The sequence below is a fragment of the Mastigoproctus giganteus genome, chromosome 12 (assembly GCF_048544385.1).
Source record: "Mastigoproctus giganteus isolate SK-2022 chromosome 12, ASM4854438v1, whole genome shotgun sequence".
Taxonomy (NCBI): domain Eukaryota; kingdom Metazoa; phylum Arthropoda; class Arachnida; order Uropygi; family Thelyphonidae; genus Mastigoproctus; species Mastigoproctus giganteus.
The window spans coordinates 20,889,817-20,917,534 of NC_143586.1; the positions used below are offsets into that span (position 1 = coordinate 20,889,817).

The following is a 27,718-nucleotide window of genomic DNA, read 5'->3' on the forward strand; positions in this document are numbered from 1 at the left end:
TTAATGCTGATATGCTTCATTCTCTGCAGAAACTTTCTGAAGTGTGTGGACTTTAAGTGGAGATATTTCAGATAAAATATTTGCGTTCTGAACTTCAGTATCATTACACAAACAAGAGTTGCATTCCTGTTTTGTATGTATTTCCTCTTCTGCTTTGGCACTGCTTGTATTAGATGCTAGTTCAGATAAAACTTTGGTATTCTGATCTTGGGCATAATCACATGATCCATCACCTGAGTAAGGTCTGCACTCATGTTTTTCATATATTTCTTCTTCTGTTTTGACTCTGTTGTTTGTATTAAGTGGTATCTGTTCAGACAAAATATTAGTATTCTCATCTTGAGCATAATCACAAGTCCCATCACCTGAAAAAGGCCTGCATTCCTGTTTTGTGTGGGTATCCTCTTCTGTTCTGACTCTGACTATATTAAACACTGTTGGTTCACTTGAGGTATAGAACAACCCATCAGATGTAGATGGTGCTTTTTTTGATGCTGCATTAGAAACATCTCCGATTACTTCAAGAGCAACAGAATCTATGTCTTTTAATTGAATGCTCAGTTTTCCTGGTGAATTTGATGAAGTGTCACCACTGCTTTCTGAAATTGTTCCATTTTCTGATCTAATTGGTGGTTTCTGTGAAGATGGATTAACTACTTCAGCAAGATTATATTTTCTGTAATTCCAAAAATCTTTCACAATGCTTAAGCAGCATACTGACTGCACAATATCAATAGCAATAACTATATCAGGATCTTTCACTCTAGCTGACCATGCTGGCCTTCTTTCTTGGACGGTGTCTCTAAGAACACCAAATACTTCATCACGAAGAAGATGACGATTGTTGCGTGCTTTATAAACCATCATATATGCTAAATGATCATCTCCATCCTCACGTTTTGGATAACATCCAACCAAATTTAGGATCCCTCGTCTCATGTTCCCCAGAAAAGCTTTACAAGTTGTCATCACAGGAATCATGCGGAGAATATACCTGCTTTTCCTTTGCTGTGAACTTTTTATTTCTTCAAAGATGGAAGATACTAGATGATTGGGATCTGAAACCTGAAAACAATAATTTTTTAATACATTGTAATTGTTTTATATATGGTACTGATTAACATACATGCTATCAAAAGGTGTATAATTCCAACAATACTATACACCTTTACAATACTAGACATTTCAGCTAAAGTATGGAATGCAGAAGTTTGAATTTTCACACACTTCATGGTTTATTAGAAAATTAACCATTAAGCATCTGGAAAATTGAAGTGACTACTAGTTTCATGTTTATAATTTATGACTGTAACATTTTCTTTTCAATTTTAAAAATTAATGAAAGATTTGTTTCATTAAAATTAACATATAAAAAACATATTTGAATTTTCAAGTTTTTAATTAAAATAAATAAAAAATCACATTTCCAAAGTATTGCAATCTAAAGCATTGGTGTACTTTAAACAGAATTTATAAAAAAAAATAATAATAATAAATTCCTGGCACCTATCAGATGCCATGCAACTGTTTCTTCAGTAGACAAGTATAGTTGCAATAACTATGACAAGGTCATAAATACCTAAACTTTATTTTATACAGTAACCCTAGGGAGGGATTACTTTTTTTTTTTTTTTTTTTTTTGTTAGTTGTTGGTGCATCGGCTTCTGTGGCCATAATGCACCTCCCAAGGTTTTTACACTAGTCTTATCCAAGCCCGAGGCGGGATTTGAACCCGTGACCTTTGGGTTGCCAGGCAGGCACTTTACCCACCTGGCTAGCCCAGTCGGCAAGAGGGATTACTGGACAAACTAGGGAAATATCAGGGATTGGCTTAACTGTGATTGGAAGCAGAGTCATAAATAGGCATTCAGAGCCAATTAGCACAAGTGGAGTTTCTCAGGATCAGTGCTAATTTTCTCTGGTTTCTAATCTTCCTTAATGATATTGATGAGGGAGCACAAGGGAAACTGTCAAGGTCAGCTGAGGAGAGCAGCTAATTAAAATCAGATTATTCTGCTTCAAAAGGATTTAGAACTTTTACAGATGTGGCCAGAAACAAGTAAATAAGGTTTAATGCTACTAAAGGTAAGATCTTTCACTGGGGAACAGAAACTCAGGAATAACTTAAGTGGAGTAAGGGAAAAGATGTATCTGAATGGAAAAGGTAAGTGGGGGTCACAATACACTCAAATATGAAGTTTATGATGCAGTATAAACAGACAGTGAGGAAGGCAGGTGGTATCCTCTCAATAAGTTACTCAGTACAAGCAGGAAAAAGGAAGTCAATACTAATTTATAGATAGCAGCGAGACTGAACTTCAAGTATTGTTTAAGAATTGGGAGACTTCACCTAAAAAGTGACATAGAAACTTGTAGAAAGGGATTAAAGGGCAAACTATAATTATTAATGAATACCAATTGTTGTCCTTGTGAGGAACAGCTTATATGTGGAGTAGAGAATTTGACAACCAAATTGGAGTGTAAAATGAATAAAGAGGTATTATGTTCCCGTTGTAGATAAGTTAACACCCAAGGTGGCTGAGGTGGCACATTTGGTACAGCTCAGGGCATAATTGGACAGGCACTTTTTGGTGATAAGAATGTACAAGTATAAGCTAGTTTTTATTTTATTTTTTATGCATATGCAAAAAACAATCCACTTCCTTTGTTATTCTAATACTAATAAAATGGAGGCTGCTGTTTGGCAATGACCAGAAATGATTTGTCATGCTGAAGATTATCTATTATTGTTGAAATCTTCATATAAAAGTTTTATTACCAAGCTTCATTTTCCTCATGTGTTTACAGCTTGCAGCACCCATCTTACTTGTAAACAAAATAAATTAAAAAAATATATATATATTAAATTCAAATGATAAATCACTTTAGTAGGGGTGTTTCTACACTACAATAACTATTGTAGTGTAGATGCTTTATCTACTCTGTTCACGGAGGTGAAACACCTAATAGGTATTTTTAAAAATGTTTTCTTTCAATTCTCCACTGAAAGTTCCAGAAATTTCTGTTAATTATCACACAATTAGGAAAAATTCATAATTAAGTTAAACCTAATTAAATGCATGTACTTGACAGCCATCTGTCGTGCACGGTTATTGATAACAAGCTTGCTTGACTGCTGCATGCTTTACTCCAATTGATAATTCTCTCTGGCTTTGTGACATTGATGCAACATTTGGAATCAAATTGTTGATGCAAGCTCTTCACATTTCATAAGTAAGTGCTCTTGTTATTGATAGGCTGGCATCTAATTGCAGCATTTGTTGAAGTGCACGATTCTTAAATTTGTATTTGCTCACTGACAAATCTAAAGGGAGTTTTAATTTCAAAAATTATTAAAAATATATGTTTTTAATATAGAACATGGATTTTTCACAGCTGAGTTCAGAAAAGATTGAAAATAAAGGTTTTATCAAAAAAAAAAATTTTTTTTAATCATTTGCTAATTTTTCAAATTTTTGTGTGCCTAACTCAGGGTTACAGTAACATTTTTCAGGGGAAAAAAGTGCATCTTTGGTTCAGAAAATATGGTAAATCAATTTTCCAATGCAGTAAAATGTCATTTAATTATTAGGTTTTCTGCATTAAGATGCCTTTTAACTTTAGAAGATTTATGTCCATTGTTTTTTACTGGCTACTTTCCTTTTTTTTGTTTTACCTAAATCAGTATCGTTTTACTATCAAAAAGAAAAATTACCTGTGCCTGAATGAAAATACAATTTTTGACTCTAGTGTTCACTTGCTGGAACCTTCGGAACACTTTATTATTATTTTTCATAAGATCTAGCTCCATTTGCAGCTGTTTTTCAACGTCGTCATCTTCCTGCTGTACATCATATGCTTCTTTTGCATTCTCTAGCATCTGGAATAATTAAATTTTTGAATTAACATAATTATATATACAACTTATACTTTTTTCCCCTATATCAGATATGAACTGTCCCAGAATGAGCAGAGAACACTTTTAAGTATATGGTTCCCTAATGAATGGTTTAAAATAAAAATATGGCATAAAAACAAATGTGTCAGAATATATTTGAAGACATATATGCAGATAAATGCCCTATAACAGAATTTCTGAGTCATCTACTTCTAGTGATCTTAATCTGAACAAAGAAATAACAACAGCCTAGTTCCTTTAATTTTTTTTCTTAATATATTTTTCCTCTTGATTTTAATACGTCCTCAGTTTTGAAGAAAAAGGGAAAAATACTTGAATTAAAAAAAAAAAAAAAAAATGTCATTATCCAATAGTCTGAAAAAGTCATTTACAGCTTTCTTAAGATCATCATCATCATTTGAAGACAGATGCTCAGACAAGTATTTCTTCAGATATGTGAAAAGGTGATAATCACTGGGGGATCAGGTCTGGGCTGTAGAGTGGGTAAAGGGAATCTGCAATTTCTTAAAGCAGCAACTGCTTTATAGGACTTATGTACAGGAGCATTGTTATGAAGAAGCAAGACACCTGCAACCAAGAACAGCAGCATAGGCATCTATAGTGACTTATTTTCTTATGTAGCATGTAGTCTATGAAAAGAATTCCTTTCACATCAAAAAAAATGGTGGCCATCTTCCTGGCAGAGGGTTTAGAGCGTCTCCATAGCCAGGTGGGCAGGAGCAGCAGTGCATAGCACACGCTTCTTGATTAGACCGGGGTTCGAGCCCATGACCACCAAATACGGAGGATGCGGAAAGGTCAGGGAATGACCACCGCATATCCACGGAGCAATATGGCCTTAGTTGCTAATGCTCATAAAAACCAAATAACAAACAAACAGGGTTGAGTCCCAAATTTTTTGGATGGTGGTAACCCAAGTTGTTCCATGTTTCATCACTGATTACAATTTTTTAAACAGATCCTTGTGGATTCGAATCATGCATATGTAAATTTTCCTCACAAATTTGAGCCCTGCACTGAAGAGGTGCGAACATTCGTGACACCCAGTAAGAAATGATCTTTGATATGGCCAAGTGTTCATAAAGGATGGTCAGTGCTGACTCCTCAAATATTACATTCTCTAGCAATTATAGATAATATGTCTATCCTGTATAAACAAGTCTTCAATTTTTGGGCATATTTTTGGAGTTATCACTTCCATTGGTTGTCTTGAGCTCTATGTATTCTATCTATATATTCTCAACCCTATTTAAGCTGCTTAAACCAAAATTTATCTGGTATTCAGAAGGGATAGCATAAACATATACAGCTTTCATGAGGTTATGATTAACTTTTTGTCCATTCCCTTCTTTTGTCAAAAATTTCACAATGGTCCAATGATTCAATTTCATAACATCCATGTTTTTCTTTGGGTTGGCTACTTTAAATCTTGTCCATTCTTCCATATTTCATTTTAAGCTGTTTTAAGCTGGACCTGCAAAAATAAGAGATATATATATATATATATATACAGATATATTTTATGCTATAACACTAATATACCACTACAAAATTCTAACTGCTGAATTTGAAGCTGAACTTTAATTAAAATTTAAATCATTGGATGATTTTTATCATTGGATTTAAGAAATACAAAGTAAGATCAAAAATTTCTAGGTCTGAAACTTTTCAAAAAACTAACTTAAAAACACTTTTTATTTTATAATCTATGTAAATGGTAAGTAACATATTAGTTATACATGTGCAAAGGCTTATACTGATTTGTTGTTGACAGCAAGAAATTTGGTATCATAATTTTTTTAGAATGTCAGTTTCTGAACATCTATACAATTTTTTTTGAAGAAGGAGAAATCACCAACAGGATCTGTAGAAATTATTACTGAAGCATATGGTGAAAAAAAGGTCTTATCAAGAGATATAATATCTGAGTGCACAAGCATTTCAAGGATGGATGGATGTATTATCAACGAGGATCCTAAATGTCAACAAATGATGTAATTTTCTCCTACATTCAAATCATCGTCTGGGGTAGTGAAGACACAACCACTCAAGTTGAAATATCATATGGTAGTTGCCAAGCCATCATATGTGATATTTCAAATGAGAAAAGACTATGCAAATTCTTTGTTCCCAAGTTTTTAACAATAAACAGACAGAAAGAAGAAATAGTTGGGATTTCATAATTATTGGTTTAAATTTGTGATCATAATTCAGGATCACAGTTTAAATTTGTGATCAATAGTAAGAGGATATGAAATGTGATGTTATCTTTACAAACTACAGACAAGAACATCAATCCTCTAAATCGGTGTTTTTCAACTTGTGTGCTGCAAAAAATGCAAATAAAAAAATTTAATAAATTCATGTTTTATAATAAAAATGAATTCAAATAAAAAAAAATTGTTTATTTAGGCTTTTTGATCCTGCCTTGTACATCAAAAAAATCAATATTCACTTCAACTCACATCTTCAGGTCCATAGAGTTTATCGGCATATTCATTCAGAAGATTATAGGCCTCTCTGACACATTCTCTTTCATTGCTGTTACAGGTAATCAGAATGCCCTTCATTCCAGGTAGCAGAAGACCACCCTTGCGTTTCTTCCTAGGTGGCATATAATAGTTCTTTTTATGCTTTCTTTTCTTGAAATCCATGGTAAGGGATTCTTTGGACTGAAACATTAAAATTTTAAATTATGAATTTTAAAAAAATATATAAAATTAAGTAAGAAACATAAAAAACTGGAATAGGTTAGTTATATAATACTGAACATGTACTATAAAACAAAAGACATTTCATGTACAACATACGCTAATCATTAAAACAATAGAGATGTATGTACACAGAATTTACAAAACACCCCAAATAAAGTGCACAACTATAACTATGATTGGATAGATTTACTGGTCTTAAGGGGCTTAGAGGGGAACAGGTATCCTGTGTGTTATCAGACACTCAGCCTAAAACACTGATGGATCCAATATCTCTCTATTACAGAAGATTTAGGAGAAGTCCGGTTGGCCTGCCTCCCTAAAATCCACTCATGCACACCTTCTCGATGGTAAGCCCTGTTACGTCACTTAGGTGGCAACGAACGTGTAGAGTGGTTCTCTTCAAGACGCCTGGTCAGCGTGAAGAGGAAAAGACCAAACCCTCCAGCAATGAGAGCACAACAATACAAATGGCCCTCAGTCCCCAGCAGCTTTCACTCTCCCTCTTACGGCAGCGAGAGGATCAGAGTGGAAGCAGAGGGTGCTAAGAATCTCTGGGTACGACCAGGCTGCCATGCACGGAAATTGAACTTGGCCTGTTATAACGTACGATCACTCATCGGTGAAGACAGGATATTAGAGCTGGAAAAGGAATTAGAAAATGTGAATTGGAATATCATCGGTTTGGCTGAAACAAGAAGAAGAAATGAATCACTTATAAGTTTATCAAGTGGAAATCTGCTGTACACCAATGTAAACAGTGAAAGGAGTGAAGGTGGAGTTGGGTTTCTGGTCCATAAAGATTTTAAAAACAACATTTTGGAATTCAAAAGTACATCACCAAGGGTGTCAAGACTAATACTCAAGATTTCTAAGAGGTACAAGCTAAAGATTATAATGATTTATGCACCAACATCGAGCCATGATGATGAAGAGGTTGAAGAAATGTACACTGAAATTGAGAGTCTTCTAGATGAGCAGAAAACCCACTACACTATTATTATGGGGGACTTCAATGCTAAGGTTGGAAAAAGGCAAAACAGTGCAGAAAGAGGAACTATAGGAAATTTTGGAATTGGTGAAAGAAATAAAAGAGGTGAAAGACTTGTGGAATTTGCAGAATCTCAAGGAATGTCAGTAATGAACACTTTTTTCAAGAAAAGGGTGAACAGAAAGTGGACATGGAAGAGTCCAAATGGATTAACAACTAATGAAATCGACTTCATCCTCACTAACAGAAGATATATTGTGACTGATGTTACCGTCCTGAATAAGGTAAATGTTGGAAGTGATCACAGAATGGTAAGATGTACACTTGATATAGATGTAGGAAAGGAAAGGAAAAAACTGACTTGAGTAAATAATACAAAGGTCTTTGAGATAACAGAAGAGGAGAAAAAGCAGTATGTACTGGAACTTAAGAACAAGTATGAGCTTCTGCAGACTGCTGAGGACCAAGATATCGACGAGGAATATTACAACTTTTTGAAAGTGATAAAGCTCAAGAAACCTATAGGGAAACAGAAATCCAAAGAAGAAAAAATTAGTCAAGAAACACTTGTCATGATGAACCAAAGACGACAAATGAAGAGCAAGAAAAACACTGACAGGGAGAAAATTGAGTATACTGAGTTATGCAAAGCCATTAGAAAGAGACTCAGAGAGGACATAAGAAAATTTAACACAAGAAAAGTAGAACAAGCATTAAGGGAAAACAAAGGATTTAAATCAGCAGCCATGAGCAGTAATACAGAAAGACCAATGATACTGAAACTGAAGAATAGCGATGGTGTACTTATAAACAGCAGAGAAGGCATAATCCAAATAGCAGAAGACTACTATAGAGAATTATACAAGGAGCGAGGGAATGATACCAGCAGTGGGGAAGATGGATTGCAAAGTAGCAACACATACAACATACCCGATATTCTTCCTGATGAGGTAGAACATGCATTGAAGAAAATGAAGAATTGGAAAGCCCCGGGGGAAGATGAAGTTACTGTAGAGTTGTTAAAATTGGGAGGAAGGGACATAACACAAAAACTGGCAAGGCTCTTCACAAAGTGCATTAGAAAAGGTGCGATGCCTAAGCAGTGGAATAATGCAATCATAGTTTTGCTGCATAAGAAAGGAGATAAATCAGAAATTGGAAATTATAGACCAATTAGCTTGTTATCCCACATCTACAAGTTGTTCACAAGGGTCATTACTAACAGATTAGAAAGAATACTTGATGAGAATCAAACTAAAGAGCAAGCTGGCTTTAGGACAGGATTCTCAACTATGGATCACCTTCACGTAATATCACAGCTAATGGAGAAAGCAAATGAATATAAAACACCATTATGCCTGGCATTTTTGGATTATGAAAAGACATTTGACTCCGTACAGCATAAGGCAATGTTTCGAGCACTGGAAAGACAAGGCATAGATACTCCATATATTATGATTTTGAAGAAAATATATGAGAGTGCTACATACTTTATTAGACTAGACAAAGACAGTAGCAAATTTAAAATCGAGAAAGGAGTTCGACAAGGAGACACAATATCTCCGAAGCTGTTTACTGCTGCCCTTGAGGAAGCTTTCAGAAAATTAGACTGGTCGCAGAAAGGAGTCAATGTGAACGGAGAGTACCTAAACCATTTACGATTTGCAGATGACATTGTGGTCATAAGCCACGATCCCAAAGAATTAGAGGAAAATCTTAATCAGTTATGCACAGTTAGTAAGGATTTTGGACTAAAGATGAATATGGCTAAAACAAAAGTAATGATGAACAAGTATGCCACGGAAAGGGAAATAATGATTGAAGGAGCAGTAATTGAAAAGGTGGAGTCATATACTTATCTGGGACAAGTTATTAGCTGTAATAATGATAAATGGCTGGAAGTCAAGAGAAGAATAAATTTTGGATGGATAGCATTCAGGAAATATAGTCACATACTGAAGAGCAATATCCCAGTTTGTCTGAAACGTAATATAATGAATCAATGTATACTCCCCACCATGACCTATGGAAGTGAAACTTGGGCACTCACCAAAAGAATGGAAGAGAAGCTAAGAACTACACAGCGAAGAATGGAACGAATTATATTGGGAATCAGACTGTTAGATAAGAAGAGAAACACATGGATTAGGCAGCAAACTCAAGTAAAGGACATTCTTATCAAAACTAAAGAACTAAAATGGTCTTGGGCAGGACACATAGCTCGAAGACATGATGACAGATGGACTAAGAAAATAACAGAATGGTACCCAAGAGGAGCTAGAAGAAAACCTGGAAGACAAAGGCAGAGATGGATAGATGAAATTCATGAGTTTTTGAGTAGTAAATGGATGGCCAGTGCTCAAAACAGAAGGAACTGGAAAGTTGCTGGAGAGGCCTTCATCCTGCAGTGGATTGAAAGTGGCTGATGATGATGATGATGACTGGTCTTAAAGCATCAAAATTTATAACATTATTGTATAAAATCTATTTAAACTTTGATTACCAAATATTAAAAATTCAGTCATTTTTGAATTCAAAAAAATTTATATTTCATCTATATACTTCTTTTTATACATAAACATGCATTTACAAAATATTCTTGAAAGTATCTGGACACTCCTTTGACACTAATAAAGTGTTGAAAGATGTTTGAAAAGCAAGAATAGCTGCACACGTGCAGGAGCACCTCACATCTATCTAATATGAGTCATAATCAGGGTTTCCCCCAAGCTGTATGCCTGCATGCTAAATTTGAGTGTACACTACATTTTGGAATGCAGTTTAACAAAGCTGCACTAGGTCCCAGCCTGTTAGAAACTCCTCATAAAAGTTTCACATATTTCTATTACTGGATACAAAAAATGTATTATATTTGTTAGAACCACATGTGCAAGAAAACTTCAAGGAACCACAGCACATATGGTATTATTCAAAGAAATTATTTTGAAGAGAAAATGTACCTCCTAACCCTCAATGATAAGAGATCACTGTCATACTGCCATTAAAGGATGTATGGAGGGCATATAAGGATTATTTTCCTGTTGTTCACTTTGCAGTTTATAAAATTTGTTAAAACTGTCAAGAATGGTGTCATAAAATTAATTTTATATTTTCAAAATCTTTTGAATCTAATAGTCATAGTTATGTTATTAAATTTTTTATTTTCCAATGCACATGTAAAAGAATGTAAAAAAGTCACATGGAATTATTACTATTATTAATGATTATAATATCATTTAATCAGCCATGTAACTGTGTAAGTTAAGTGTGCAGAGTGATACTCACAGTCCAGACTGAGGAAAAAAATTTGAGGGAACTATGGTCAAGTGTGAAACTTATGGAACATCAAAGAGGTGTGCTTACTGGATGCCATATTGATAAATGCTGCAGCCTAAGGTGTAAATACTGAATGAGAACTGGAGGTAATTATTTGCAGCCCATGAAAATCTGTGAAACAATTATCAGAATGGATAGGTTTAAAACAAACATCCACTTTCAGCATTGTTTAACAAGCTTAAAACTAATTTGATAATAAGCACTTTATTGCATTATATACAACATACACTGAGATAGCTTTATTGCATCTAGGAATCAGATTACATTGCAGGGCTTAAAGTATGAGAATCACTGGAAGATGAAGAAAGATGATGCAGTAGTTAGAGGTAAAGGCACGGGGGTTTTAATTTCAAAAAAAGGGACTGTAACAGTTTAAAGCACCATGGCATCTATTAATTGGGTAGACTGTAGAGGGAAGGCAAATACATTAAAATCATGGAATAAAGCAACAATCACAGAAGCCATAAAAAAATATAGTGTAAGGAGGATGCCGGGATGGGGCAATACAGTGCTGGCCAGTCTAACAGAGTAGAAAAAGACATCATGGGAAAGTTACAAAACAATGAAAAGTATGGAAGCCTGTAACAGCTACAAGTTTAACAGTATCACAGATAAAGTTAGGGAGGCCAAAGCTGAGTATGAGAAAACACTGGCTAAGAGGAAAGAAGAAGAAAATGAATCATTTTCTTCTTCTTTAAGAAGAAAATGATTAAATACAAAGAAGAAGAAAATGAATCCAACTGAACCCTTGTGTACTGGGTGGGGAAAAGTCTTAGTCTTAGATAACTCAGCTGATGAGTCGAAGAGGTACTTTGCATTGGTCTTTAATGAAGAAAGACCCTTCGCTGAAGAGAGGCTGTGCAATGAGTTTAAGCCAAATGAAAATAATGATTTTGAAATTGCTAATGACTATTTATTAGAAAAACTTTTTAACATAAAGGCAAACAAGGCTCTTGAAGTTGATGGCACATATGCAGAAATTTTGAGGGAGATGGCCAGGGTGTATTAAACCAAAGTGAGGTTAATCATGAGGGCATTACTGCACTTGGGAGAGATTTGGATTGGAAAAGTGCCAACGCATCAGCAATACATAAAGATGGTTCTAATATTGAAGTGGGTAACTACAGACCAGTTATTGACTTCAGTGGTAGGGAAAATCTTAGAGGCAATGATTAAGAGTGGAATCCAGAGACATTCAGAAGAAATAGCATTCTGAACAACACACATGGTTTTGTTAGGGGAAAATCATGGTTAACTAACTTAGTACGCTATTTTGACATAGTTACTAATGAGCTGGATGTAGGGAACAATTTCAACAAAATTTATTTGGATTTTAGCAGGGAATTTAATTCAGACCCTCATGAGAGGTTATTGCAAAGCTGGAACATGTTGGGATTAATGGAAAAATGGATACTGGAAAAATATGGATACTGGAAAAATTCTAAGATGGGTGGCTGCAGAGCAGAAGGTTGTGATTAATGAATATTCTTCAGATTGGTATAAAGTTGGAAGTGGGATCCCCAAGGATTGGTTCTTGGACCACTGTTGTTTCGGATTTTCATAAATGTCTTACACTTGGGGAATAGCAACCCCCAAAACTTATACACTGATGAGCCAAAACATTATGACTACCTACCTAATATGACGTTGGTCCTCCACATACAGCCAAAACAGCTCGTACCCAGCAAGGCATGGACGCTACATGATTTCTAAATGTGTCTTGTGGTATCTGGTACTAACACATAACCAGCAGATCCTTTAACTCCTGTAAGGTCCGTGGTTGAGACACCGCGGATCAGAGTTTCTGTTCCAACACAAACCACAGATGCTCAATGGGATTGATGTCTGGGGAATTTGGAGGCCAGGAACATGGTTTGAAGTAATTATTTGCAGCCCATGAGGAAGACCTGGAAGTCTCCATCATGTTTTGCGAACCAGTCTCGAACAATCCGAGCAGTGTGGCATGGAGCATTATCCTGCTGAAAGACTGCACCACCAGAGGGTACGACTATTGCCATGAAAGGGTGTACCTGGTCAGTCAGCAATGATGTTTATGTAGGTGGTGGACATTAGAGTGCCTCGCACATGGACGACTGGACCCAGAGTATCCCAGCAGAACATCACCCAAAGCATGACACCACCGCCACCGGCTTGTTTTCATCCCACGGTGCATCCAGGTGTCATCATTTTCCCAAGTAAACAATGCACACGAACCCGGCCATCCACATACATGGTGCAAAAGGAAACGTGATTTATCGGACCAGACAACTTTCTTCCAATTACTCCAGTTTCGATGCTCGCATGCCCATTCTAAGAGCTGTCGCCGGTGAACCGTGATTAGCATGGGCACTCGGAGCAGCCTGCGGCTACACAGCCCCATTTTCAGCAGGGTTCGATGTACTGCATGTTGTGACACATTACTCCCGTCACCAGCATTCCAATTACTGGCACATTGCGCCACAGTCGCCCTTCTGTTGCCACATACCATCCGGGAGAGCCTTCACTCACCTTGAACATCGATGAGCCATGGTCATCCAACACCTCGCCGGCAATTTGTGGGTTTCCCCTCCTCAGACCACTTTTGGTAGGTACTAACCATGGCTGACCGTGAGCATCCCACCAGCCGTGCCTTTCGGATATGCTCTGACCCAGTCGTCTGGCCATTAGAGTGCCTCGCACATGGACGACTGGACCCAGAGTATCCCAGCAGAACATCATTTGGCCTTTGTCAAACTCGCTTAAGTCCGCTGCCTTTCCAATCTAAAGAACAAGAGTAACACTGATTAACAGAGCTCAATATCAGGTGTTTTTTATACTGTGTCCCGACCCACACCATAGTTCAACCTGCAGTTGCTTCGATTTGCATAACTCACTGGTCATAATGTTTTGGCTCATCGGCGTATACTTGGTGGTGTTGAATTAAAAACAGTTGAGGAAGAAAGGGATCTGGGAGTTATGATATAAAAAGATATGAAATTTTCTGAGAAGTGTAAACAGGTGTCCACGAAAGCCCATGCTGTCTGTTGATGATTTATCGAACAATATCCTGTAGAGATAGGGAAGTCATAATCCTACCATATAAGGCAATTGTAATGCCACATTTGGAATACTGTATCTAAGTATGGCAAACTAATCTGAAAAAAAAAGACTGTGCTTCTTGAAAGGTCCAAAGATGGACAATTGCATGGTGAGAATGGCAAAGGGGCAACTGTTTGAGGAAAGACTTTGATTATATAGGCTACATAGCTTGGCAACCTGGCACCTTAGAGGAGATCTGATTAAGGTTTGTAAGGCTCTGAGAGGAGTTAGTAAAATAAATGATGGCAGAATTGTCACTGTTATAAAGAATTCTAGAACTAGAGGCCATAAATTCAAATTACAGGGGAAAAGGTTTAAACTATATTGTAGGAAGTTTTATTTTAGCCAACAAGTTGCCTCTGCAAGTAGTTGAGGCTGAAAGGTTGACAAAGTTCAACTGGATAATTACCTGTGTGAGGAGGGAAGTGCATAATTTGCATTTTCTTATTTGCTTCTTTTTGTTTTTTTTCTTTTTTGGCCAGAGCAGCAAAAGCCCATGGCTTTCTTGTACTACATGGCTAATACTAATATTATCTAGAGACAGTAAAATGCTTGAGCTGGCTTGAACACGCTTCAAAATCAACATCATTATCCATGAGTTGAATTAAAATTATTAATATAATTTTTAATTGGATAACACTGCATAACAAGCCCAATTTGTTAGTCATTAAAAATTGAAAGCTCTGCTATTACCCATATTTGTTTTGACTTCACTGGACCCTCATCAGACAGAGGGTAGCTTTTGTTAGTAACTTCATATAAATCAAATTTCTTTATTCAGTCCTCGTTTTTATTCATTATGGGTTTAAGAAATATCGACAGTACGGTCAGTTCTGCTATAATGTGGTACATGCATTTCTAAAAATTTCTGCGTTATGGTATTTCATGCAATAAAAACAACACAGGGCTTATTTGGAAAAATAGGGATGGGGCAGAGCACTCAAAAAAAAAATAAATAATAAATAATAATAAAATGTTCAGTCTGGTAAGTAAAACACTAAAAAAAAGTTATACACCCAATAAAATTGCTAACACAGGTTTAAACATCTTAAATTTCCAATAAATAAATAAATATTACAGTAAATATAGTTTAAAAAATAGGAACGAAGGGATGATTCTGAAAATTTATTTATGTTTTTTTTATATGATTGAAGAGTTCGTGGAAAGGGAAACACATTTCACCCTAATGACATAAAAACCTATGCAATTCCAGTTATCGGTATTATCACAAATGCAATAAGATGGAGTTTACTACCAGTTTATAATAGATTTGCACTAACAGAAGTGCAAATTGTTTTATGGTCGTGACCTCCAGAAAAGTATCACAAAGGCGTTCAAAATTGATTCTTATAACGGAACATATGATAATGATGAAAGTGTAGTGCGTTCTCCAGTGGGACTGCGTAGCCCTTCCTCTCAGCCAATAGTAGCATTTGTAAACGTGTTGGCTGTGTGTTTTGTTTTTGCATCCTTTAGTTAAAAGTGATTTTTGTGTTATACTTATTTGATATAAATTTATATAAAACTAATACAATTTCCATTATAAAAATGACCTTTAAGGGAGTTAAATAGTTTAGTTATATAGCGATATGTGTTTTTATTGTAGTGACCTCCAGAAATGTGCTACTCTGCTCATGCCTCATGAAATTTCTGTTCGAACAGAAAAATGTGAGCTCCTGAAAACATGAGTCGGCTCACAATATCATCTGTTATCTTGTGAATATAGCCAATGACAACAGTGTATCTCTGACAAAATACAACTACAGTAAATGGGAAATATAGCTGTCACACATTTTACTTTTTTAACCTTTCATAAACTTGTATGTATTGCTGTGCAGGTCTCTACATTCAGCTTGGTGCCGGGTTTTGCATTCATCTGGTATTACTCACAGACAAAATCGCACATAAGCCAACATGAAAATTGCGTTATACTCGCATTGTTCCCCTAACAACATCAGTCACATTGGAGCATATTCGTGATTCTTGATTTTTACAAAAATGCGCGTTATAGCAGAACTGACTGTATTGTGCTTGAATCAATTGGTGGCCAATATCTACTGTATGAGGGATTTAGGTGAGGATTCACATGTCATATTTACAGATATAACAGAGCTTTTGATTCAGTTAAATTAACACCATTTTTAAATTTACTGCAAATGCTTTATTGCATATATGATACTAAATTTAAAATTTAACATTTTTTTTCTTGTTAATTTGGTGACTGTTTATTCAGCTGTCACAGGAATACCACAAAAGTGACTCTCTTTCTGTTGTCCTATTTTCTTCTAATTTAATACCTATTTTTTAAAATCATGTTTCAGTTCCTATGCAGTTAATAATACCATCTGCTCATTTCGGTGTTCTGAAATGAGTTGGTCTGATGATTGAAAGTTCAATTAACTCCATAATCATTTCACAAATTCCAGATTTTTTCAATACTGTAAAGCATTATAGGAAATATGATGCAAAGAAGCAAAGCTTATACAACACACACACCTTAATTTGTTCATTCCTACCAATAATTGTCCAACATTTCCTTAAATGTATTTAGACTATCCACCTCTGCAACAAACACTAGACAGCAGTTTATTCTAATGATTGATTACTCTTTTGAATGTAAATTTCCACATATCTGTTCTGAAATCATCCTTTTCCAATTTAAATTTATGCCCTCTTGTGTGCTAAATCTGAGAAAGAATAATGATGCCATCAGCATTTCATTTACTTAACCCTTTGAATGCCTTATACACTTTAATTAGATCATCATGCAGATACTTAATTTCCACAGACTGCAATTTACAGAATCGCAGTCTTTCTTGGTAAGAATATCCTTTTTGTGCTCCACTAATCTTGATGCTCTTCTCTACACCCTTTCCAAAAGATCTATGTCCTTGCTAAAATGAGACCTCCACACATGTAAGCAGTATTCCAGATGCTGCCTAAGCATTGCAGTATATAATGAGATGATCACCTTTTTGTTTCTGTTGGCAAAGTTCCTATATATATCATGGGTCAGCAGCCTTTTTTGAGTGAAGAGCCATTTTTGATCTAATTAAAATACAGAGAATCCAAAGAGCCGCACCTCAGCTCAGCTGGGAGGAAGGGGAGGGTGGGAGAGTTTTTTAAGAAATGGAGTGGGAAGGTGTTTTAAAAAATATATATTTTGAAATATTATTTATTAATAATGAAAAAATGTGACACACATCCAATTAGGTAAGAATTAATGTGACTTTTGCTGCTGAACTCCTTGAGCGAGTCTCTCAACATCAGGCGAGTATAATATAATTTTCATCTTTAAACATGCTGAGAGACTTGCATTGTTCAGACGGTTTCTTGAATTTATTTTTAATATAGTTCATGTTCAAAAATACTTGCCCACAGAAATTTGTCAAACCAAAAATTGAGAGAAGTCCAAACACACGTATTTTCAAATTTATATATGTATTTGGTAAGCTATTCCCTGTATCGAACACAATTTGGTCTTGCTTTTTTAACTCATCTATCGCCATCCATTTGTGTAGAATTGCAAGGGTAGCCTTTTGCCTCTCCAAATCCTCAATTTATGTTTTAAGGCATTTTAGTCTTGCACTCCACGTGTCCTTGATTTTTAAGTCCTCTAACTCATTTCAAATTGTTCTTCATGTGGGCTAAAAGTTAAAGAGCCACAAGTTGCTGACCCCTGCTATACATTGTTGACAGAAGCCCATGAGCTTTCTACTGAACAATTATCCCTAGATCTTTTTCATACTCCACTATCTTCAGTTTGTTTGGTATGTTATTCTGGGATTACTGCTATCTGAATGCAGTAACCTTATATTTATCACTGTTAAACCTCAATTATCAGTTTCCACTCTGCCTGTTTAGTTTAGGTTCTCTAGAAGCAGCATAGCTTGATTACTGTCATAACCACTGTATCCACCTTTGTATCATCAGCAAATGTACATAAAACTTGAAATAACTATAATAATATCATTAATAAATATTAAAAGCAGTAAGGGGCTCAATACCGACCTCTGAGGAACTCCACTCATCATATATAAATACCCTTTGTCTCCTACCTTTCCTTTTATCCATAGTACTAACTTGCCCTAATGTCCAAAGACTTTCCTAAAATCTAAGAATATGATGTCAAAATTATTCTTTGCATCCATTTTCTTTGCAACAACCTCATAACAGCTAATAAGATGGGTGAGGCATGATCTCCCTTTAACCAATACTGTGATTGCTTTGTGGCTTCACTCCTATCAAGATGATCTTGCATTACTTCTTTAATTATTGATTCAATGATTTTCCCTAGCACATAGGTTAAACATATAGGTCTATAATTACCCACTTAACCACTTCAACCACCCCTTGAACAGGAGATATATTTGCACTTTTCCAATTTGCAGGTACTTCTCAATCTAAGAATACTCTCATTATTATACATCAATCAAGTAAGTAACAAAGCATGCTAGCATAGCAACAAGGTTTTCACAATGACTCATAAAAAGGATTGAAAGTCAAGAATAGGTAAACATTCTCCAAGTTTCTTATAGCCCAAGATAAAAAAAAAAAAAAACTTAAGTTATTTTTGGGACTAATTTGATACCATGATATCATAAGATGAAGAATCCACAATTTTCATACTTATGATAAAAAAGTCACAACTATACCTAAATTAATCCCAGTATTAAAACAAATTTTAATTGACAAACAGAAAAATTTTAAGAAAAATTGTTCACAAGATGGGATTTTGTTGGAAGAAATCTCAAACAGAAGAAATATTTTAATGGAAAGAAATGACATACTTAACAGAAGGAAGTATTTATAGGAAATCTCACAAATAAGGAAAGAAAAGACCTATTGTTCACATTGACGTGGAGAATGTTGGCAACATAAAGGAGATAATGAATCAGGAAGCATCTAGAAGGCTTATATTTTGCATGTGTAGGGGGGGGGGATTTTTTTCATAATTCTAATTTGATCTATGAAATAAATGGTACTACAGGAGATTATCACAATGAACTCTTTTATTTTTGAAAAATGGGCAATTGAGAAACTTTTGCCTAACCTGCCAGAAAATGTGTTATAATAACAAAAAAAAATTTTTTTAATTCTACCTCCACAGCAAAAGTTGCTGATTCTAGGGTAAATTAATCTGCTGATTCAAAAAATACCAAAATGATGTCTTAATCACATCTCCACTGAAAGATAAACTGAAATATTTAAATCTTAATGAACCAATTCGAGTATTATACAATAATACATAGGCTATCTTAAAAATGAGTGTTAATTCATTTTAAAATACTTCTATGAAACATATAGCCGACCGGGCTAGCCGAGTGGGTAAAGTACCTGCCCGGCAACCCAAAGGTCGCGGGTTCGATTCCCGCCTCGGGCTTGGATCAAAGTACTGCAAAAAAAAAAAAAACCTTGGGAGGTGCAATATGGCCACAGAAGCCGATGCGCCAACAACTACCAAATCAAAAAAAAAAAAAAAAAAAATGAAACATATAATGTACTGCATACATTCTATTTCCTTAGAAATATTTGCCACATGGAGAGTTTTTCTTACAGTCCATTTTGCTTTCCTTCTTAGGAAACCAGCAATAATCTCCCATCATGGTATCCCAGCAATCTTGGTACCACTTTTACATTGTGGATATGACCCAAATTTTGAGATAAAAAACTGAGGATGAGAACAAAGAAAATGAACATTCAAAGACATTCAGCAGCCCATATCTTTATAACGCTGCAGTAAAGTTGACACCAGTGATTGAAACTGCGGTGCGTGAAAAGTTCAGGAGAACTTCCGTTTCAGAGATGCTTTGTCCAGCACGTCTTGCACCTACTACCATGCCACGTTCGAAGTCCGTTAGATCACTCCTTTTCCCCATTCTTGCTAGTACGCTTAACTGATACTAGAAAGGTTGTTCTGCTGCATTTATATCCACAACTGTGGTCATGTGACTTACAATGTTGTGGGACAAATCATTTGTGTGCACAGCAGGGGTGTACCTATAAAGTGGCAGTACAGTGTATATGGAACTGTCATAAAAACATACTAGTAGGCTCCTATGGGTTGGTTATGAATCTACTCACAATCCGCATTGATAGGGCGGCCAAATATCTGCAGCACGCAGGCGGTTAACAGCCCAAAACCAGCCCTGTAATCACCTACTTATCCCTACTAGCAAAATTTCTGTATATCATTGACAAAACCCCATGAGTTGTCCTGGCAGCATATCTGCACTACTCAGAGAATTTCATATCTGACTTTTACCCCCAGGTCTTTTTCACTTTTCAGTACCCTGAGTGTAGTAGCACAGAGTTGAAAAATTACTCTGGGATTACTGCTACCCATACTTCAACTTCCATTTCTCCTTATCAATTCAATTTTCATAGATTTTGTTGCAGCAGTTCACCCTGATTACTATCATTAACCATTCTACCAACCTTTGTATCATCTGGATATTTACACAAGCCTGATATACCTTCATAAATATTATTGATAAATAAAGAAAACAACAACAATGGGCACAACACTGAATACTGCGGGACTCCATGAATACGAGAGGAATTCAATAAATTATCTACCTAAGGTACTTCTCATAGTTATATTTCAATGATTCGTGATTTATCATGTTCCTACATATAGTAATGGAGGCATGTGATGCAAGAAAGCAAGTGTATAAGCTTATGTAGCATCAGCCAAAAAGAAAAAAAAAAATAATTTCATACATCCATTCCCTCTAAAAGTTTGTCCAGTTCCTCCTTGAATTTATTATTTATTACGATATCAACTTCAACAATGACAGATGGAAGTTTGTTCTAGCAATTAACCACCCTCTGTCTAAAGGCAAATTTCCACGCATCTATTCTACAACTGTCTTTCCTCAATTTGAATTTATGCCGCCTCAGGTTTGTAATCTGAGCAAGCGGAAGAATCCCATCAGAATTCACCGTGCTCAACCCATTCATGGCCTTATATACCACAATCAGATCAACTCACAGGTGCCTACTCTCCAGCCACTGCAATTTCCAGAACTTAAGCCTTTCTCGGTAAGAGGATCCCATTTGTTCCCCTCACCAATCTTGTTCTCATTCTCTGTACAGGCTCAAGCAACTCTACATCCTTCCTAAAATGAGGCCTCCAGACATTATTATTATTATTATCATGAGCCATATGGTGAAAGGAAGCCTGAAGCTTAGGCTGCATCAGCCAAAAAAAAAAAAAATTCCCAAATTACCCTGAGAGAGAGAGAGAGAGAGAGAAGTAGAAAGGAATCACCAAGAAAGAGAAGAATGATGATATCCAGCTCAGGACCTTGGGTTTGCCAAACCCATATGTATGCAATACTCAAGGCATGGCCTGACCATTGCCTTATACAAAGGGATAATCACCTCCTTTTCCCTGCTAGCAGAATTCCTGTATATCATTGACAAGACCCCCATGACCTGCTCTGGCAGCCTGTCTGCATTGCTCAGAAAACTTCATATCTGGCAGCACAATTACTCCCACATCTTTTTCATTTTCTACCACCCTAAGTGTAGTACCACGCAGATGGTACGTTCTTCTGGGGTTACTTCTACCCATATGCAGTACTTTGCATTTGTCAATGTTAAACTTCAGTTGCTACTTCTCAGCCCATCTGCCCAAGGTTTCTAGATCCTGTGGCATTAGCACACTGCCATTACCGTTGCATTAACAACCCTGCCAACCTTTGTATCATCTGCAAACTTCGACATTAAGCCTGAAATACCTACATCAATATCTCATTGATTAATATACAAAACAACAGTGGGCCCAACACCGAACTCTGGGGGACTCCACTAATAACATTAGTCCACGAAGAGCAACATTCAACTTGATTACAACTCTGTCTTCTCCCGCTCAACCACCCTTTTATCCATTTAGCAACTTGCTCCAATTTGTGCAGTAGTCTTCCATGCACAACAGTATCAAAAGCTTTCCTGAAATCCAAGTATATGATATCAAAATAATTTTTTTGCATCCAGTTCCTTTGGAACCACATCATAGTATCCAATCATATTTGTCAAACAAGACTGTCCCTTAACAAACCCATGCTGTGTCTGAATTATTACTGCAGTCTTGTCTAGATGATCCTGAAATGCATACAGTGACTCCATTATTTTCTCCGGAAAAGAAGTTAAACTAACTGGTCTGTAATTACTCGTGTCACCCTTAGATTCCCCTTTGTTAAGTGGGGATACATTTGCACATCTCCAATTCTTGGGTATTTCCACAGAGTCCAAGGATGCTCTCATAATTATGGCTAAGGATTTGCATACTTCCTTTGCCACCTCCTTTAACATAACTGGATAGATCCCATCCACCCCAGGTACCTTTCTTATATGTTTAACTTCAACAATTTCTCCTCCACTTTGCTCTCAGCTATTACAAAATCATTAAGCACTCTGTTCCAGTTTGATAAACTTCCTGCATTTTCCTCCCTTAATAACTCCTCATGCGTGAATGGAGATTCAAAATACTCATTCAGATTATCAGCTGTCTGAGCAGGATCATCAACAGTCGAACCATCGTTCGACTTTATATCTCAACTTGAATCATTAATTTTGATTCCACTATGTATCATCCTTGGGGGGGGCCTGTAAGTATAGTAGTGAGATATTATGGCATTTAGGATGTAGCATTTTGATGTTCAAGGTGCATATTACATATGTCAAATTAGGAGTTATCTAAAATATTGCAATTGAAGATTTTTATCACTATAATTATTAAATTTTTGATATAAATTTCTTCATTGATAAATATAGAACACAATAATGGGCCCAACACCAAACCCTGGGGGACTCCATTAATAACATTAGTCCAGGAAGTGCAATGTCCATTGATTACCACTCACTGTGTTCTCCCATTCAACCACTCCTTAATTCATAGAAGCAACTTGCCCTTAATGCCACACACTGCTCCAATTCGTACTACAGTCTTTTATGTGCAACAGTATCAAAAGCTTTCCTGAAATCCAAGTATATGATATCAAAATTATTTTTTGCATCCATCAACATTGTAATATTCAATCAAACTGATTAGACAAGATTTCCCTTTAACAAGACCATGTTGTGCCTGAAGTATAATTGCAACCTTGTCTAGATGATCCTGCATTACTTCTTTTACCAGTGACTCGATTATTTTCCCTGGAACAGAAATTAAACTAACAGGCCTTTAATTACTTATGTCACCCTTTGATCCTCCTTTGTAAACTGGGGATACATTCACACACACATCCAGTCCGTGGGGATCTCCCCTGAATCGAAGGATGAACCCTTATGGCTAAGAATTTGTTTATTTTCTTTGCTGTCTCCCTTAATATAATTGAGTAGAAATTTGAGTAATTATGGCACTTAAAATTATTCCTTTCTTACAGATTATAATGGTGTTAAGCAAGAAACCTCATAATTATCAGAAAAAAAAAAAAAAGTCCTGAGTTTATAAGTAAGTTAAAATAATTTTCACCACTATAAATAACAAATATTTTAGAATGTACATAAATAAACACACACACACACACACACACATAAATATACAGTAAATAATTAAATATACAGAATATATAAATATATTATATGTACATAAATTATATACACTCCCACCTAAAAGTTTGGAAACACTGCATGTGACAAGTTTTCATTAATTTTTTTGAAACTACTCATAGCTATGACAATGTAAGGTGTAATTTGAAAAAAAAATAAATAAATCAAACATTATAAAGTATTTTAACATTTTTTATTAAGCACTGAAAAATTTACAGCAAAATATATTGAAATGATTAATGTTACCAACTATACTGATTTTTCATCAAAATATACTCCATGAGATTTTATCACTGCCTTATATAGACGTAGCTTGTGATTAATTTTATAATAGTGCCTATAATAGTCTAATAATAATCTTAACTAACATTATTCCAAGTGATCTACAAGGTTTCCATAAACTTTGCAAAGGGCAGACTTCACAGACTAGACAGTCCCATAAAAGCTCTACTGTTGTTTAATTGCTCGGAAGTCCCTGCACAGTCAAGTCATTGTCTTGTAACATAAAATTTCTTTCACAAATTCGAAGTCCAGAGGATGTTGCAATATGTTCAAGAATGTTTTTATAGCTTTATTTTCTTAAAATTCCTTCAATTCTAATGATGTCACCCTCTCTAGTAAAACAGAAGGAACCCAGATCATGATGGACCATCACCATGCTTGACTGTAGGCACTAAACAATGTGGCACCATTTTTTTTTCAGTTAATCATCTTATACATAAACTCTACGCTTGGATCCAAAAATTTCATTTGTATTCATCTGTGCACAGTTTGTTTTTCCACTCTTCAATTGTCCAATATTGATGACTCTTAGCCCAAGCTAACTGTTTCCTTTGCCTTTCTAGTTTTAATTAAGGGTTTCAGGATTTCTACATGACAATGAAGTCCTGCTTTCTTTAAGATGAACTTTAATAGTGGATCTAAACACTGGAGTTTCTCTGCTCCTATTGAACTCAGCTTGGATTTTAGGTGCAGTAAGTCTTCAACTGCTTAGAAATCAGTGCTATAATCTTATATTGTGCTTCCATTGTTACACGACGCCATCTTGATCATGGTTTGCCATTTAAACTGCCAGACTCCTTGAATTGCTAAATGGTAGCTTGTACTCCATTAATTCAGATGGTCCATTAATACACCATGAATTCAGACTTAGCAGGGTTGATCTTGAGCCCAAACTGGCAGAGGTAACATGTGACTGCGGTGTGAGTGTTGTTAATTTCCGCTTTTACCAGATCTAGGTCTTGACCGGGGATGATGGGAGTGAGTATCTTGATATCATCCGCATAACTCAATAGACATCGAGAATGTGCAACCAGTGGGAAGATAATAGATGAAAACAGAAGGCCCACTGGTTGCACATTCTCGATGTGCAACCAGTGGGCCTTCTGTTTTCATCTATTATCTTCCCACTGGTTGCACATACTCCTTTAAATGAAACTTCTAGTTTTTTTGCAAATACTTCTTATGGAATAACTTTCTTTATAAAGGTTATAATAGCAATTCTTTTTCAACACTCAGTTCCTTATTTCTTGCCATCACATAACCTCAAAAACACACAAGCACTCTTTCTGAATGATGGGTGTTTGATTTATAAGTCACAGTTCATACTCCTCAATTTATATTATTGCAAAGCAATAATATAATTAAGAATATTTCTTAAACATTAAAGTTTTTTGATTTTTATACATAATAGAAAATAATTTAATAAAAATTCATAAACAAGTTTGTCCTATTTTAATAAAAACTTTGAAAATTAAGAAAAAAGAAACATTGTATTATATATATATTTTTTATTTTTTTATAAATATTAATTTTGTATATATTTTTGTATACAACAATAAATATATATTTATTTTTATATATTAAAATATTAATGCACAAGGCATAATATGAAGGTGTACTTTGTACACCTGGCATCTCTCATATTGTGGAATTAACTTCACAACTGGGTTGGAATGATTGCAACCAGGGTACCTGCCCACCCACCAATGATAGGACAACAAGCCTTGAAATGGTGCTGTTTGGGGGGAGCCTGGTGGCCACTGAGTTTCCTCGAATAGGTAACAACAGTCTTCTCTACTGGGGAAGCGTTGCCTATTCGAGGAATATATGAGCTTTGAGTGTGAGTTGAAGGAGCAACTGTCCCTTTCTTCCTTCTACGGCATTTCCTTCCTCTACCACTCCTACATCTTTATCTCTTTTCTAAGTCTAATAGGGATAGTATGAGGATAACTGAGAACTTTATCCCATACCATATTTCAAAACGGGGCCCACCGAGAATAAGTAACAATAGTTTTCACTATTAGTGAAATGTTACTTATTCGAGGTAGTGCAATACATGGTAACATATTGTGAAGGTAGTCACAATATGAGATACAATTAAATCGATGCCTTTACACTACAATGGTAACTTTTTTCATTTATGGTGTATTTACACTGATATTTTATAGTATATTTATTTTTATAAATATGTATTAAAAGTCCAAGTGTGCGCTCATAACCATAAGTGTACTGTCTGCAGAAGTGTGTGTTTAAGGGCAAATTTGCATGTCTTACAGGCTGAAAAACTCTATACCCTCATACTCAGATCGACTAACTACAACCTCAAATGAAGAGAACATTAGAAATTCTTAAAGTCGCCGATGGGAATCGAACCCAGAACATTCCAAACGAGTGATACTTGACGATGTACGTGTTGACTAGGTTACAACGCAGGCCTACAATCAGAATTCTGAGAGAAACGTAAGTAAACAATTTACGAAATCTGAATGGTAAAAATGCTTTTCCTTCACTAAATATATATCGCTGAGTATGCTGTGGTCATCATCATCATCATCATCATCAGCCATTTTCAATCCACTGCAGGATGAAGGCCTCTCCAGCAACTTTCCAGTTGCTTCTGTTTTGAGCACTGGACATCCATTTACTACCCACAAACTCATGAATTTCATCTATCCATCTCCGCCTTTGTCTTCCAGGTTTTCTTCTAGCTCCTCTTGGATACCATTCTGTTATTTTCTTAGTCCATCTGTCATCATGTCTTCGAGCTATGTGTCCTGCCCAATGCTGTGGTAATCTGTACCAACAATGAAATGTGGTTCTCTATTTCCCTTCAACATTTCAGGGTGTATTTCGCATCACATTTCCATCTGACATGTTCCATACGAAATTTCTTTTTATTTTATTTTGTCAAGTGGAGCGCAGGGCACAAGACAATCTCCTTGTTCACTTCGCCCTAAAGCTGTACCTATTTACTAATAATAATTAGAGAATTAGGCCTTTAATAATTATTATTTCAATGAGAAAAATTTAGAAAATTTATAACTGAAAAAATTATGATCGTTTTAAGAAATCGAATGCACTAATTACATTACAGTGACTGTTGAAACTTCGTACTTACAGAAAAACACTAAAGTGGCTTGTTCTTTTTTTTTTTTTTTTTAGTGTCAGATACTGATTTTTCTTCTCAGTGATCCAGCTATCTCTACATTCAGCTCTGACTGAGATCTTTGCAGAGAACAGCTGAAGAGGCCTTAAAGCCCGTTACAGATAGGTACTAACGGACCTCTTGTTGCCGAATCCAGCAAGTGTTTCCAGCTGAAAACAGAAGAAACAGAACTGGTAATTCGAAAACACGTGGAAAGTCATTTAATACTCAGAAACAACATTACACGTGCAAACGCACCCAGCAGGGATGAGCAAATTTACAATAAATGACGCACCCTAACGGTATAGGACAAAAATATCAATCCTTTAAAATTATGGATGGAGGACTGGAGCAATATTTGAAAACTACCGAATGACTCCAGTTTTATCACATCATATAAGCATCATAAATTCAAGCAGAAAATGGACAAACTTTTAGAGGGAATGAATGTGTGAGATCGGGCTGTTTTATTTTATTTTTTTGCTGATGCTACATAAGCCCATACGCTTGCTTTATTGCATCACATGCCTCCGTTACTACTACTGTACTACTATATGCTGTTGTTGTAATAGGATTTTAGGAACATCGGCGACTAAGGCCATATTGCTCCGTGTATATTGTCTGTTAACTGAGTGCGTTCTGAGGTCGATTTTCTGTTTGTTGGACGGAAAACCTGAGTTTCAGGGAGAAAAATCGTA

The 27,718-nt window shown here is 35.7% G+C and overlaps 1 protein-coding gene across 1 annotated transcript; it reads right to left on the bottom strand.

Moving 5' to 3' along the window:
- LOC150076766 (THUMP domain-containing protein 1) lies at positions 1–27,263 on the bottom strand. The gene is made up of 4 exons (XM_090386644.1): positions 26,994–27,263; positions 6,385–6,591; positions 3,716–3,880; positions 1–1,065 (listed from the first exon to the last, which is right to left on the bottom strand). The coding sequence occupies exons 2-4, from the start codon at positions 6,571–6,573 to the stop codon at positions 1–3; spliced, it is 1,419 nt and encodes a 472-aa protein (XP_090242770.1). The 5' UTR covers positions 6,574–6,591; positions 26,994–27,263.
- Positions 27,264–27,718: the final 455 nt, after the last annotated feature.